The sequence below is a fragment of the Mustela erminea genome, chromosome 19, assembly GCF_009829155.1.
Source record: "Mustela erminea isolate mMusErm1 chromosome 19, mMusErm1.Pri, whole genome shotgun sequence".
In the NCBI taxonomy this organism is placed as follows: domain Eukaryota; kingdom Metazoa; phylum Chordata; class Mammalia; order Carnivora; family Mustelidae; genus Mustela; species Mustela erminea.
In genome coordinates this window covers 12,267,974-12,284,098 of record NC_045632.1, presented here as the reverse complement: position 1 = coordinate 12,284,098, position 16,125 = coordinate 12,267,974, and the positions used below count along the sequence as shown (strand labels likewise).

At 43.0% G+C, this 16,125-nt stretch overlaps 1 protein-coding gene across 1 annotated transcript in view; it reads left to right on the top strand.

Annotated features, from left to right (window-relative positions):
• Positions 1–14,300, top strand: part of PEG3 (paternally expressed 3) — a 34,089-nt gene extending 19,789 nt beyond the window's left edge. Inside the window, 6 exon segments of the mRNA XM_032324585.1 lie at positions 903–1,058; positions 1,140–1,249; positions 5,432–5,534; positions 6,334–6,426; positions 6,602–8,481; positions 8,483–14,300. Coding sequence (XP_032180476.1) covers positions 903–1,058; positions 1,140–1,249; positions 5,432–5,534; positions 6,334–6,426; positions 6,602–8,481; positions 8,483–10,777 — 4,637 coding nt within the window. The 3' untranslated portion in view covers positions 10,778–14,300.
• Positions 14,301–16,125: the final 1,825 nt, after the last annotated feature.

Genomic DNA, 16,125 nt, shown 5'->3' with positions numbered 1-16,125 from the left:
GCAGCGCCTTCCTCAGGGCAGCTGCTGCTACTCAAGATCTGAGCGGAAAGTAAATTAATTGATGACATAGTGAGACTTTTTTTTTTAAAAATTAAAGCAGATAGCAGTATGTGGCATGAAATACAATTTTCTTTCTTTCTTTCTTTCTTTCTTTTTTTAAGATTTTATTCAGTTATCTGAGAGTGAGTGAGGGGAGGGAGAGGGAGAAACACTCAGATCCTGAGCAGGGAGCCTGACCTGGGGCTCGATCCCAGAATCCTGGGATCATGATCTGAGCCAGAGGCAGTCGCTCAACCAATTGAGCTGCCCAGGCACCCCTACAATTTTCAAGATAGTATTTAAAGCTGTTGGAAATTTGCAGCAGGCTATTTGAAGGTATGCCCACACCCTACCAAAGAGGGACAAAATCCATTACTACTTTGTTTCTAAAAGCTATTTTATCTGTTAAAGTTTCTTCAGTGAATTTTCTAAAAGCAGGAGTGCTTTTGGGAAGGGCATGTGTTTTGTTTCTTTGGAGTAGTGTAATGTGTCCATTAAGATAATCAGAGGTAAGCCCAACAGCAGAGAGTCTCAAGTTATTGTCCTGAGTGTGGGTTTGAGTATGTAGGAACTGGAAAACCAACAGAAGTGTTTGAAGGGGAACTAACCTCTAAACCAACCTTTGGAACTTGCTTTACAGTATGTCCCACTTGAGCAAAGCCTCCAGAAATGGTGTTCCAGGTCTAGGGTAATAAGAAAAGCTCAGATCATGCTTAGGAGTCTGGAAACCTCATTGTGGGATCCCTTTCATCAAGGGAGGAGCAAGGAGAGTGTTCCTTTCCCAAGCGGTATGTGTGCACATGAAGGGAGAACACACGTGTCAGAACATTTCTGTTAACTTCTGGAATGTCTGGCTTTCTCAGGTGACCGGGACCGGGAATGGGACCAGGACTGGGATCAGGACCGGGACCGGAATCGGGACTGGGGGCTGGACTGGGACCGGGAGCGGGAACGGAGAGGGAGAAGCAGAGACCTGGAGTCTCAAGACCGCTGGCCGTACACCAGGAATCCCAGAAGTAGTAAGTCACCTGCTTGACGTCCTGATGAGCGTGCAGGGTTAGACTGGGCCTTGTCCTTCATGATGTCTTTTCTCTTCCCAGGACTTCCTCAACGGGATCTTTCCCTTCCTCTGATGGAGAAAACAACTTTCGCGATGGAAAGGGAGCGCAAACGTAGGGACTCCGTGATGGATTATGAGTCAGGATCCCAGGTATGCTTAGGTTTCCTCTCTTTCTGGAAAGGCCATCTTCTTTTCATGGCAGAGATGCCTTTCTTTCCCAAGAGGGTATGTTCATCTGCTCCCTAGCATCCCAGCTGGCTGTAGGGAGGGGGTAATTACTCCCTGCAAGGAGCCCAGGCCCGTCCCCAGAGGAGACAAGTGGCTGGGGCGACTCCTGCCTATTTTCCCATTTATCCACATAGTCAGAGGAAATACTTTTCCACTCAGCATCTGAGTCGTGCTTCGGTCATGTCTGTTGTTCCTGTTGGGCCAGGGATGCAGAACTGTTCTGGAGAGCTTTCTGGCCGGCCCACTGTGGGGAGCCAAGGAAGTGGCCAGGTCATACAGCAGACTGGCAAGTGAGAGCAGAGGCTCTGGAGCCAACCAGAGCTGGGCTTTGGGTTTGAAGCCCAGCTCTGCCACCTGTTGGGTGTGCAGCCTTGGAACATTTACTTAAGCAAGCTGAACCTCAGTTTCCTCATCTGTAGGATGGATGTGGCGATTGGCTCAGCAGGGCTGCTGGGAGGAATGAGTGCGATTCATGTGTGTATATGAAGTGCTTATCATGAATGCCTGGCATGGGCAGTAATTTTAAGAGGCGGTATGCTGGGGCAATTGGTGAAGGGAAAAAGGACTTGGGATTTGAGCTGACCTTTAAGGAGACGGGTCACTTAGAACATGGCATCGTAAAGGGCAGCCATAGCATTGAAAGGGCTTTGAGAGGAAGCGGGTAGCTGAGTGTGAGGAGCCTGCGTCTCCTCTTAACTATTAAGGACCTCCTTCAGGTCAAGGAGTGCAGTAGTGACTGAGATAATTAGGGTCCCTGGATGCCCTGGAAACTTTGAGGCTTATAATAGAGAAGGGTATTCAATAATCCCACAAATAAATTTCCATAAAAATACCATATATGTTAATTATACAGGGTGCTGTTAAGGAAAAATTGGGAGTTACAACAAGAAATTGTCATGGACATCTTGGTTTGGATTTGAAAGGAGATCTCTTGAAGGCAGTAACATTTGGCAGCTGAAGGACAGGAACACTTGACTAGGTGAAGTGTTGGGTTCAGGAGATCCCAGGCGAAGGCCCTGAGGCAGGAACCAAACAAAGGCCAGGTTAGCCAGAACACAGAGGACAAGAGACCCAAGACATCCTGAAGCCTGGGTAGGCCTGGTTGCTGGTGTCCTGTAGCCAAGTGGAGAGCTCAGGTCTATCGCCAGTGCACTGAGATATATTAGTAATGGTGCCAGTGAGATTTATGAGTTGGGATCAGCTGACGAGGGATTTGTGTCCTACCCTGAGAGGTCTGTCATTTGTCCTCTATCCCAGGCAAGCAAGGATCCACAGGTGTGTATGAGAAGGGAGGATGGGTAGCGTCTGGTTATTGAAAGCAGAGCTCTTGCAGCAGCAGAAGGATTTGGAAGAAGGTAGATGGGGTCAGAGGTGACTCAGGCCCTCTAGCCCTTGTGTCAGGGAAAAACAATCTAAGTTTGTGACACACTTAGTTTTTCACTAATTTTGATGCTTTATTTGAAGAAACCAAAGTAACCAAAATTTTAGGAACCTAGATAAGAATACTAAATCATAGACTCTTTCTTAAATTTGATTTCGGAAAAAAAAAAAAGTCTCATTGATAGGCATTTTCCACCCATGAAGCTGGTCTGCAGTGAAGATCAGTGGCTCCCGAGCGCTGCCATGCCAGATGGTCACTAAGTTTTCACTGATATGTGGGGAAATGAGAAATGCAAGTGTCCTTATTTTGGGAGTGTTAGAATACTCTTATGAGACGAAGATGATGGGAGATTGGTAATTGACTTTTGTCTTATTTTGCTTTTTAAATGCCCTTCCTTGAGGGGCGCCTGGATGGCACAGTTGGTTAAGCGTCCCAGCTCTTGATTTCAGCTCAGGTCTTGTCTCAGGGTCTTAAGTTCAGTCCCCAAGTCAGCCTCCATGCTGGGTGCGGAGCCTACTTTTAAAAAAACAAAAATGCCCTTCCTTGACTCTGAGAAGAACTGGCTCCATGTCTGTGTCTTCTTAAATGTCTAGAACCCACTGATTGCTGCTAACTCAGTGTGGTAGGAGTAGCAGCTGCAGCAGATGTAAATTATATTGTGAGGGTATACACAATAGAAAATCCTCACCCTCTTTTAACACTGCGTGTAAATCTCTGAATCACTTGGCGTGTGGGTCCTTCCATGAAAGTGAAGTGATGCCACGCTGCCCTCTGGGCGGTGCCCATTTGAGTGGAGTTTGATTGCTGCTTGTGCAAATTTAGATGCCATTTTGGTGGCATCTAATGCCAGCGACTGCTTTAGAGAAGCCCTGTTACATAGATTATAACTTCACTTTAAATCAGAGCACCATTTTTCTTTCATAGGAACAATGTAGTTAAAAATTTAACATGTATTTATTTTACTCAGTCAAATGGAGAGAAGAATATGAAAAACAGCCATTGCTTTTTGCCATTGTCCTTGGGGGTGTCTGTCAACACCAGGGGTGGTGACCCTTCTGACTTCCCTGTGCTCCCCAAGTTCTTAACTGCATCTGTTTCTCTGCTAATCCCCCAAGTTAAGAGCCCTGGTTCCCTTTCTCTCACCAGAAATGCATCTGTTCCCACCCACACTTTCCTTTGTAGTATAATAAACTGGTGCTGGGACTTAGGATGCACTGTCACAGACATGAGCATAGCATGGCTTTTGCTCTTGAACTTGCTGTTGGGCAGGAGATTGGCACCCAGCAAAAACAATGCAAGTCAGCTTTCTGGGGTGGCAGTTGTACCCAGTTTGCAGTGCCTCCTGAGCTATGTCGCTTGTTCATTATTCTAGGAATTCTCAGCCTGGACCTAGAAAGGATTTCAGTTTTGAACTCTGCTTAGTTTTGGTTGTGGTTTTTGCTTTGTATCACTGGATGTTGGCGGGTGCATAAATGAGGCTTTCCTCTTAACTCGTAGTGTGTGTGCTTATTATCTTTCTTCATAGGAGATACACCTAATTGTGAATGCACTTTTTTTTTTTTGCTACATTTCACATGGCTATAATGCCACTTCACAGAGAAATTAATAAATTTAATATCAAAATATCTTTATATAGTAATTTGGTGGTTTACATTTTCTTTATGTAGTTTTTCTTGGTGTTTAAACAACACATCACATTGCAGAAAATCATCACCCACAATATTGCACGGCAGGTTGGGCCTAACTCTCCATTTTATAGACGAAGAACCTGAGGCTCAGAAAGATTTCTTTTCCCAAGGTTGCATGGCTCATAAATGGTACAGTTCTCCTTTGACCCTCGAGTTTTCTCTGGCTCTAAAACCTGCAGGTTTTCCATGGTGCTGTGTCCATCCTTAAGTCTGTCTCTAGGCCATGGTGCCGTACTCCCTGGGACCACACTTCCGTGAGACCATTGACATTCTGGTGCAGCAGTAAGGAAAGATCCTGTAAGATCCTGCATAGAAGATTCTTCTGAGTAATGCAGGGAATTTAAAAATTACTTTTAGAGGCATAGCTGTTACAGTAGAAGAGGCAGCTATAAAATGAAGGCATTCAGTACTTAAAGTTATATCTGGGTTATTTGGAACTTGTCCACAGCTAGAAGAGCCCACCAAGTATCCATGTTGTACAGTGAAGGTGAGCATAGGACACAGTGAGACCTTGGAGGGAGTCTTAAGTCACAGTTGCTGACTAGTTGTCTGCTGAAACATGTTTTCCTTCTGTCCTTGCATATGCCACACATAACTGATGTTTGGCCTGTTGAAGCTCTCCCACCAGTCCCTTTTCTCTGTGTTCGGAGTCTTAACCACTTAAGGTTCCACCCAAGTCCTACAAAACCCTGAGCTGTCCTTCTACCAAAGCTATTTAACACTGATTATCTGTACCCCACTTTATTGTTTATTGTTCTCTAATTGTTTCATGAGTCTTTTCTCTCCAACCAAATTATAAGCTGCATGAGGGCAAGGAATATGTGTCATACGTCTTTTGGATCTTCCTCAGAGTATAGCGCCAAGGTAGGTACAAAGTAGGTCCGTAGTAAAACTTGCCTGGGATCACTCAGAACCCCAAACACTGTGAGCACTTTCTACATATCTTTGTATGTGTAGCACCCATGTTGCCAGAATTCTTCTCTCTTGGATGCCTGTGGAAAGACTCCATTGAGAGGTCTGTGTTTGGTATTTTAGGATGCAGTGTCATACCAGGACGTTGTGAACCTGACTGAGGACAGGAAGCCTCAGAACCCAATTCAGGACAACATGGAGAACTATAGGAAGCTGCTCTCCCTGGGTAAGCAGGTGCTTCTGTCAGTTACTCCAGACCTAGTCATTAAAGCTTTTTGTCACCTTATTCTTAAAGCTGCAAGATATTAGAATTGACGTTAATATATTTGGACTTTAAGGGCAATAAGAAGGCTTTGAATATTTCAAGGAGAGAAGTAAATGATGAGATTTATGTTTTTGAGAAATCATTCTGGCTTTGGGTAAAGAGTGTATTGTACAAGGTAGAAGAGAATGGGGTGATGTCTCTTGCCACAAGAGTTGGCACTTTTTTCTAGAGAGGTGGCAGTGAAGATTTTTAAATACAAAAGTAAAATGGGATCCCGAGTTCCCGTTTGGACTGTCCTTGAAGTCCTCTAGCTCCAGTCATAGCGGGCACTTGGCTATGCAGGTCTGATGCTGGGGAGAGAGCTGTGCGAGGCAGTGGAGTTCAGAGAACAGCTAGAGAAAAGAGTCAAGGAAGAAGAGAACCATGGAGGCTGGTGAAAAAGAGGGTGTGGGGATTTAAAAGGTTATGAAAAGGTTACTAAAAAGGATGCATTGGATTTAAGGACATGGGATTGTCTCTAAGATTTCTAGGTGGAGTTGGGAGAATTAATTAAAATGCAGGCTAGAATGGATTGAGAGGTGGACAGTGAGGATGTGGGACTGCACATAGGACTGTTCAGAGACAGGGACTGTTCACGGAGTTGGATATGAGCTACCTCCTTTAGTGGTTTGTAGGAAGGTAGGCACTATTTTGTGTTGAGTCTTGTACCCAACCTGATTGCAGCTATATAAGCCATAACTCCTATTATTCTTGTGAACAGGGGTTCAGCTTGCCGAAGACGATGGTCATTCCCATATGACACAAGGCCATTCATCGAGGTCAAAGAGAAGTGCCTACCCGAGCACCAGTCGAGGTAAGCACTAGGCAGATCCCAGCTAGTGGCCCCTTTAGGTAGTGAGATGGGAGCTGTACCTACACACTGGTAAATCTCTTACATTTTGTATTCACACCATCATCTCAGAAGTCCCACTGTTACTTTGCACATGTACAGGGACTAGGGAGTATTTACATTTGGGGTTTCTTTTCAGGTCTGAAAACCATGCCTGAAACCAAAAAGTCAACCCATCGGCGGGGAATTTGTGAAGATGAATCTTCCCACGGGGTGATAATGGAAAAATTCATCAAGGATGTTTCACGAAACTCCAAATCGGGAAGGGCCAGGGACTCTAATGATCGGTCACAGAGGTTCTCCAGAAGGCCAGACAATGATTGGAAAGAAGCTTCATTCAACAAGAGGGAGTCGGTGATTCAGGAGAGGGGCTATGAAGGGAATGCTTTTGGGGGAAGCTATAATTGTAACTCAAGTCTTGTTTCCAAAAAGAGAGTTCTTGAAAGAAAAAGGCGCTATCACTTTGACACAGATGGGAAGGGCTCCGTTCATGAGCAGAAAGGCTGTGCAAGGAAGAGACCTTTTGAATGTAGTGAAATGAGGAAAGCCATGAGCATGAGCAGTCTTAGCGCCCCTTCCTTCACTGAGTCGCACCCACTTGATTTTGGGGCAATGTCCTATGTGTGTGATGAGTGTGGGAGATCTTTCAGTGTGATTTCAGAATTCGTCGAACATCAGATCATGCATACTAGAGAGAATCTCTATGAGTATGGCGAATCGTTTATTCACAGTGTGGCTGTCAGTGAGGTTCAGAAAAGCCAGGCTGGGGGGAAACGCTTCGAATGTAAGGAGTGTGGGGAAACCTTCAATAAGAGTGCCGCCCTTGCCGAACACCGGAAAATTCATGCTCGAGAGCATCTTGCAGAATGTAATGATGAAGAGTACGAGGAGCCCTTCATGCCTAGCCCAACCTTCAGTGAACTTCAGAAAATATACGGAAAGGATAAATTTTATGAATGTAAGGTATGTAAGGAAACCTTCCTTCATAGTTCTGCCCTGATCGAACACCAGAAAACCCATGGTAAAGATGACAAAGATAATGAGCGTGGGGAAGCCTTTAAACCTAGCCCACCCCTTAATGAGGTTCCGAAAATGTATGGTAAAGAGAAAATGTATGAATGTAAGGTGTGCGGGGAGACTTTCCATCATAGCTCATCCCTGAAAGAACATCAGAAGATCCATACTAGAGGAAACTTATTTGAAAATAAGGGTAAAGTGTGTGAGGAAACCTTTATTCCTGGTCAGTCCCTTAAAAGGCGTCAGAAATCTTACTCCAAAGAAAAGCTCTATGACTTTAAAGATGGTGGGGATGCCTTTAGGCAAAGCTCAGACCTCAGTGAGCATCAGAAAATTCATTCTCGAAAGAACCTCTATGAAGGCAGAGGGTACGAGAAGTCTGTCATTCATAGCGTGCCCTTCACTGAATCTCAGAAGAGTCATACTATAACAAGACCACCTGAAAGCGAGGAGGATGAGAAAGCGTTCACCATCAGCTCTAACCCTGATGATGGCCAGAAGATTCCTGCTAAAGAAAATGCCTGTGAGAGAAAACCATATGAGAGGTCTGTTATTCATAGTGTAGCCTTTGCTAAAGCTCAGAAAAGTAACAGTGCAGTGGGGCCCAGTAAACCACAAGTGATTGCAGAGTCTACCCAGAGCTCAGGTGTTACTGAACATCAGAAGGTCCATGCTGGAGAGAATTCCGAAGGAAAGAAATATGAAAGGTCTGTTATCCATAGCTTAGCTTCTTTCAGACCTCCCAAAAATTGCAACGGAAATGAAGTTGTTGAATGTGATGAGAAGGGAGAATCCTCCACTCACATTTCCGACTCTCGTGATAAGCAACAGAAAACTCCTGCCAGAGAGAACCCTTATGAAGGGGCTAAGAGTAACAACTACAAGGACTCCGTTATACAAAGTGTGTCCCGTATTGAACCTCCAAGAAGTCTGACTAGTCAGGGGTCCAGTGAGTCGTCTGTTCCCAGCTCCAATGTCCGCGAACATCAGAAGGCTCGTGCTAAAAAAAAAAAACATTGAGCGTAGGAACCATGAGACCTCTGTAATTCACTCCCTACGTTTTGGTGAACCTCATACATTTCGCCCTAGAGAGAGATTCTATGAATGTCCAGTGTGTGGAGAATCCTTTGTTCGTAGTTCCGACCTCACCGAGCATCAAAAGATTCATGATAGAAAGAAGCCCTCTGGAAGTAAAAACTATGAACGATCTGTAATTCGCAGCTTAGCTTCTACTGACCCTCAGACAAGTTATGCTGAACAAGCGCAGACAAGTTACGCTGAACACCCGGGGCAGGCGAGATACTCTGAACAACCAGTGCAGACAAGTTACGCTAAACCCCCAGCGCCAGCAAGTTCCACAAAACCCCCAGCGCCGGTGAGTTACCCTAAACAAATAGGGCCGACAAATTACATTGCACACCCAGTGCAGATAAGTTACCCTGAAAACCCCATGCAGATGAGTTACATTAAACAAATGGCACCACTGAGTTTCACCAAAGAACCAGCACCGCTGAGTTTCATTAAAGACCCAGCAGCGCTGAGTTTCCTTAAAGAACCAGCACCACTGAGTTTTATTAAACAGCCAGCATCACTGAGTTACACTGAAGAGCAAGCACAGACGAGTTACGCTGAACAGCAGGTGCGCAACAGATGTAAGGAGTGTGGAGACTGCTTCGCCACCATTGAAGAGCTTGGGGCACATCAGAAAATCTATGCCCGAGAAGAATTCCATGGCCGGAAGCTCTTTGGAAACTCTGTTATTCAGGGCATAGGCCTTGATGGGCCTCGGCAGGTAGAGTCTCAGCCTGATGACCCTCGGCAGGATGACCCAGATGAGCAGGACGAGCAGGATGAGACTGAAGACTCAATCTATGGATGTAAGGACTGTGGGCTGGGTTTTGCAGACCGTGCAGACCTGAAGGATCATCAGAAGGTTCATGGCAGAGAGTATCTCATTGATAGTCGTGAGTACACACATTCTGTAATCCATACCCATTCTGTCAGCGAATATCAGAAAGATTATATTGGGGAGCAGCTCTACGAATGCCCTGCCTGTGGGGAATCTTTTGTTCACAGCTCATTCCTATTTGAGCATCAGAAAATCCATGAGCAAGATCAATTCTTTGGCCATAGAAGGTATGAGGAACCTTTTATGCAACCCTTGGTCATTAACCCACGGAGGCTTCGTGCCCCACAGAAGAATCCTCCTGCAGGAACATCCCTTCAGTGCCACGTGTGTGGACAAGACTTCATTCATGGCTCTGTCCTTAGTGAACATATGAGAATTCACACTGGTGAGGATTTACCAGAGCAGGACCAGAGAAGTGAAGATGCAGTCAGTCCAGGCTTGGCCCTTACTGAGTTTCAGAGAAGTCAGACCGAAGAGAAACACTATGAATGTAAAACATGCGGAGAATCCTTCCTCAATCAGTCAGACCTTAGGGAGCACATGAGAGTTCATGAGAAAGATGAGCCCTATGATTATGGGGCCTCCTTTGTTCACACCTCATTTCTCACTGAGCCCCCTAAGAGAGATTCACCATTCTATGAATGCAAGGACTGTGGGAAGTCCTTCATTCACAACACAGTTCTCACAAAACATCAGAAGCTTCATCTTGAAGAGGAAGAAGAAGAAGGAGCCCAGGAGGTGGAAGCCAATGTCCTTGTTCCACGAGAAGTTCTGCGGATCCAGGGATCAAATGTAGAAGCTGCTGAGCCAGAGGTGGAGGCTGTTGAACCAGAGGTGGAGGCTGCTGAGCCTAACGTAGAGGCCGCTGAGCCCAATGGAGAGGCCGAAGGGCCAGATGGGGAGGCTGCGGAGCCAAATGGGGAGGCCGAACAGCCCAATGGAGAGGCTGAACAGCCCAATGGAGATGCTGATGAGCCAGATGGTGCAGGGATTGAAGACCCAGAAGAAAGAGCTGAGGAGCCGGAGGGAAAGGCTGAAGAGCCAGAGGGAGATGCTGATGAGCCAGATGGGGCAGGGATCGAAGACCCTGAAGAAGAAGGTGACGATCAGGAGATTCAGGTTGAAGAACCATACTATGACTGTAGGGAGTGCGGAGAAACCTTCACCTCCAACTCAGCCTATGGTGAGCACCTGAAAACCCATGCCAGGGTGATAATATTTGAGCCTGGAAGTGTCTATGGGGAAAGCTCACGCTACACTGAACATGCCAGCACCAGCACTAGTGACAGTGATAGGGCCGATGACAAGTACTTCAAATGTGATGTCTGTGGGCAGCTTTTCAGTGATCGCCTGTCCCTTGCTAGACACCAGAATACTCATACTGGCTGAGAACACAAGTATAAAGTTTAGAAAACTTTCAATTAGAACTTGACCACCACTAAACCGGAGACTTGAAACCAATCTATAATAGCGTCAGAAGGAAACTTACCCCGGCATGTGCACACCTGACTTGTAGTATTAGACAACTCAGACTAAAGAGAACGAAGTGGAAACTTCTTTGGTTTTAGCTCTCCCCCATCACACATCGCTGAATGTATGTGGGAAAGCTATAGCACATACCTTTCATCTGAGTAATCTATTGGAGGGAAAATTTCAAAAGTTTTTGAGATTACAGAAATTGCCCCAGTCAAATGTAAATGACACTTCTGTAACCTATATATAATATTCCCTGCAATGTATATAAAATAGCATATGGTAGCAAAAGCAGTAATTACATATATTTGGATTTAATATGATAATACAGTTTACTGTGCAGAGGCACCTTACCTGGTACTCTGATTTTTTTTTTTTGGAGGAGGAAGAGAGCAACAAATTAGAATATATTTCTAAGTATCTTAGATTCTGAGAAAGACTTATTGTGCATTATTTGAACCCCGTCAGTATCGTTTTGAGTAATTGTGTATTGTTCCTTACCCTTAAGTATTCCTGTAAAAGTGTAAGCATGAAAAGTAAAATGTCTTTTATTCTTTGCTGTTTGAAAAGAGAAGTACTTGGAACTTCCTTTTCAGCCTTTTTGTCTACACCAACACTTTGGAACCTAATGCTGTGTAAGCCTTTACAATATGTGGATTGGCCTTCTGTGACCCAAAGTGGTTGGTTGCCACATTGTACCTTGCAGTGATTCTCATGCAAATATATTACAAGTTTTTGTTTTTGTTTTTTTTAACCAACTTGTGTATTTGATAGTGAATTTTTAAAAGCTGAAGCTTTTCCCTATAAATCTTATGCTTTTGCCTTTGAAGAGTGGGTTGCAACCATCACTAGATCACAGTAGTGCCTACTGATGATTGAAAACCAGAGGGAGAGGCTTTCATGTTGTAAATAAGGACGCAGGCTTACAATTTCCATCACTTCCTTTGTGCGCTTCCTGCCTTAAGTGACAAGTAGCAGCGTGGCTTCATTAGTATTATATGGCCACAAGTCAGTTTGCACCCTGGATGCCCAGGAGCTAGTATCCTTAGAGCTTTCTATCGCTTAATTCTCGTCTTCACCTGTCCGACCCTCCACCCATGTCTAACTTGCATTTTAAAAATTTTAAAAAAATTTTAAAAAAAAATTTAAAAAAAGCTTTCTTTACAGTCAACTTAAGCTTAACATGGACTCAGGTTCCCCAGCAGCCTTAATTTCTTTCCTTAACATTTGTTCCTCCCTCTTTCAGCCCTTCTAAGTATTTCTGAGCTATCCATTTAGTGTCACGTTCGTCTGATCACCTCAGTTTTCCACTTAATCACAAATTGACCTTATAGCTTGAGGTTTTCTGTGTCCTGTTCTGTGGACCACCTGTGCTCTTTTGCTTCCCCTCCCCTTGCATAATAACTATTAAATTTTTTGGCTTTGAGTTGGCTGGGAAAAAAAATTAAAAAAAAAAAACTTAGTGGATCTATAGATTAAGTGAGCAAAAGATAACAGCAGATAATTTGAGCAAGCAAAATTAATACACCTGCTGGGGGAATGCGTCTAAGTCTCACTCTCCTGGATCTGCAGGTGGGGCTCAGAGAGTGTATGTCAGAGCTGCAGGGAATGCCAAAGTCGAGGGAGGTTGTATTGTTGAAAGCATGAAGCAGAAATGAGGAAGCCAAAGAAGGGAGTCCTAATACATCACCAGATCTAGGAGGGTAAGGAAGCAGACAGAAGGAAACATGGAAAGCAAGGCTTAGAAGGCCAGGTTTGTGGGAATGAATTGAGCAGGATGTCCTGGGCAGTTAAGAAGGGGCCTTTTCAATGTAGGTGAGGGCCAGCTGCATGGAAAGACCTGAGGTTGGAATGGACATCCAAGGAGCATTGAGGCCCCACAAAACAGGAGGACCCTTTAGATGGGAACCAGCATTGATGTTATTGGGGTGAATTTGGATTTATCACTGTTGGCAGTATTAAACAACTTGCCAGACTTTAGGGTGCCCATTCCAACCTTATGTTAGTGAAAAATTAGGAACAACATAAATGCCAAACAGTAGGAAAATGATTACAAGAAGGTATCCATGGACTGTCATGCAGTTGTTTAAAAATGATAATCATGAAGAGTTATGTAGCAATGTGGAAGTATATTTACGGAATATTGAGTGGAAAAAGCAGGACACAGAACTATATTTATACTACAGTTATAACTGATTAAAAATGTATGCTTATAGTCAAAAGCTATTGTGTTGTTCTTGTTGTAGGCTTATAGTTGAGCATTATTTTCTTAAATTCTTTGAATGTTCTTTACTGTAGTGTTACTAAAAAGTTTATAATCACGTTTCCATTGTGAACATAATTTGAACTCATTATCAGACACTTGGAAAATACAGAAAAGTAGAGGAAAAAAATCCATATTCCAACCATCCAAAGACAGATATACTCTTCAACATCTTGTTTATTCTTGTTTCTGTGCACAGGTTTATGATTATAACTGTGTCAAATGTGTATTCAAAATAGCTGTTATGTTATCTTTGTGGAATTATGGTTAAATACTTTCATCTTAATGTCTTCAAATGTTCCTTATAATAGTGTTCTGATAACAAAGTTTATTATGATTGTTTACATTACAAGCATAATACATACCCAGAGAAAATATTGGAAAATACACTAAATTAGAAAAGAGAAAAAAGTCACCCATATTCCCAACACACAACAACTACTGTTAACATCTTAATCTATTTCCTCCATCTTGTTTTAGTGCACACGCTTGTGATTATAAGTGTTAAATATGTATGCATAAAGTCTAAAATGAAAAAAATATATGGAAAATAATTAAAATAGTGTTGTCATTGTGGGATTATGGTTAAATATATTGTCTCAAATTCCTTGAATGACCTTTGGTGTTTTGGTATTAAATCTTATGTATGTATTTCTCCATTACAAATATAATACATACTCATAGCAACCTTTGGAAAATTCAGTAAACTAGAAGAAAAGAAATTGACCCATATTCCCAACACCCAGCAACAATTGCTGTTAACATCTTGATCTGTGCACCAATCTATAATTAGGGTGTTAATGATAAGTATACATAGAGTAAAAGATGGGAAGAAATATGGAAGACAGTTAAATAGTTATGTGGTTGTTGTGGGATTATGGTTAAATATTTTGTCTTGGTTTCTTCGAATGGTCTTTATCATAGTGTTTTGGTAATCCACCTTTATCACATATATTTCCATTATAAACACTGTATGTGTTCATTATAGAAACTTTGAAGTTACAGAAATGTAGAAGAGAAACTCACCCATATTTTCACCATCCAAAGACTGTGGTTAACATCTTGATATATTTTCTTCATCTTGTTTCTGTGCACAGGTTTTTGGTTTGATAATATGGTTGTGGTTGTTCTATCTATCTGTAATAGTGTCAACAATAAAAATAAAGTTAAAAAGAAGGTATTTGTCAGTCTCTTCTTTTGTCCATTCTAAGTGTTTGGGGTTGGTAAGTGTAGTTTTTTGTTACAACTATAAATCCAAAAACTTAGTTTCTCCTTAGGCCTTTAAGTTTGGCTTACAAGTCTTACTACATTTTTAAGTATTTATTTCAATAATTCCTTCTAAGAGATATTTAAATGCTACAGGATTCTTCATTTTTAACTGCACTTCTGTATATTCCTGTAGTGTTTTTAAACTTGCTAATAAACACAAGTATATTTCACTCAACTTGAGTCAGCATTTTAATTTTTAATCTCAAATATGAGATTCTTTCAAGCAAAAAAACTACAAACGAGTAATGCCTTAACATAAAAATGTTAGTACTATGGTTTAGAATCTCTTTATTATTATTATTATCATTATTTAAGATTTTATTTGACAGCACAAGCAGGGGGAGCAGCAGGCATAGGCAGAGGGAGGAAGAAGCAGGCCCCTTGCTGAGCAGGGAGCGCCATGTGGGACTCAATACCAGGACCTGGAGATCATGACCTGAGCAGAAAGCAGATGCTTAACTGACTGAGCCATCCGGGTCCCCTAGAATCTCTTTAAAGTGTCTATTCCTAATTCTTCCTTGAAGTTAAAAGTCTTCAGGGGAGTCATTTCCCTTATTTTAACCTGATTTTACCACCCAAGGATCTCATGCAATTTGGTGGGTTACCATCCCAGGTAAATTGGGAGGTAATTTTTAAACATGCCTGTAATTCTGTTATGATCAGAGATTTTTGGCCAGGTTGCTAGCTGGATCCCTGTTGGTTAGGACTGTGGTTTGCATCTTAGCCAGTTTGAAATTGCTGTGTCCTTGACTCCATGACACAAAGGAGGTGCTTATATACTTGACTCCTTCTAATCTGCATGTCACATGATTGGATTCTACTCCTCAGGATATAAAAATGTGATTTTCATTTAATTCTAACTACTCTGGAATTTGACAGTGGCAGAGTCCTGGGTTCTTTCATTTTATTAGAAATTAGCTTATTTATATTAAAATGAAAGCCCACCACACTATGGTTATCTCTTGTGAACTCTGACTCCTCAGTCACAGCTTTGATGGCCCCTCTGTGGTGAGGGGTAATCAGCATAGGTCAGGGTGAGAGGGTCAGTTCTCTTAAGACTGATTTCCTGAAGTTTATATTACAAAAGGAAGTAGAGAAAAGAAATTCAGTGAAGGTCATCTGGGGTTGCCTGACCAGCACTTTCACACTTCCAGAATTCCTCCACTGTGTTTCTGTTGTAGCAGTAACCATGCTCCAGCCCCACATTTATTCCATGATATTTGACTCCTCCCTGATCTCAGCTGATAGGTGCCCTTTGGCTCCCAGTGTGTAGTCAGACTCAGACTAAGGGCTACCTGAGAGCTCACAGGTTGGGGGCTGGGTGTGCTGATGAACAAACGAGTCTGGAATTAGGCCATATAACTGAAGGGAAGCTTGGCTCCTGGTGCCTCACTCACCCCAGTACCTTGTGGATTCTGGCTGAACTGCCCACTTTTGGGTTTCCTAAGAACTTCTGTATCTTTAACCTTCCTTTCACATGAGGTAGCTTTGTTATTGAGGCAGTTTTTGCCCTTTTCACCAAGCAAAATACTCTTCCTCTTTCTGGAGACTACTTCGTAGTGCCCTGCCCCTACCTCAACTAAAGGCTAAGCCTGGTGCCTATTGGGCTCCCTGAGCAGAAGGACACAACATGCCTCATTCCAGTGGTAGCACTGACTCATTTGTTTCTGCATGGATAGAGCTGTTCTGGTAACTGTCCTTCTTGAGAACTCTTTAGTTTTTCCTTTGATTT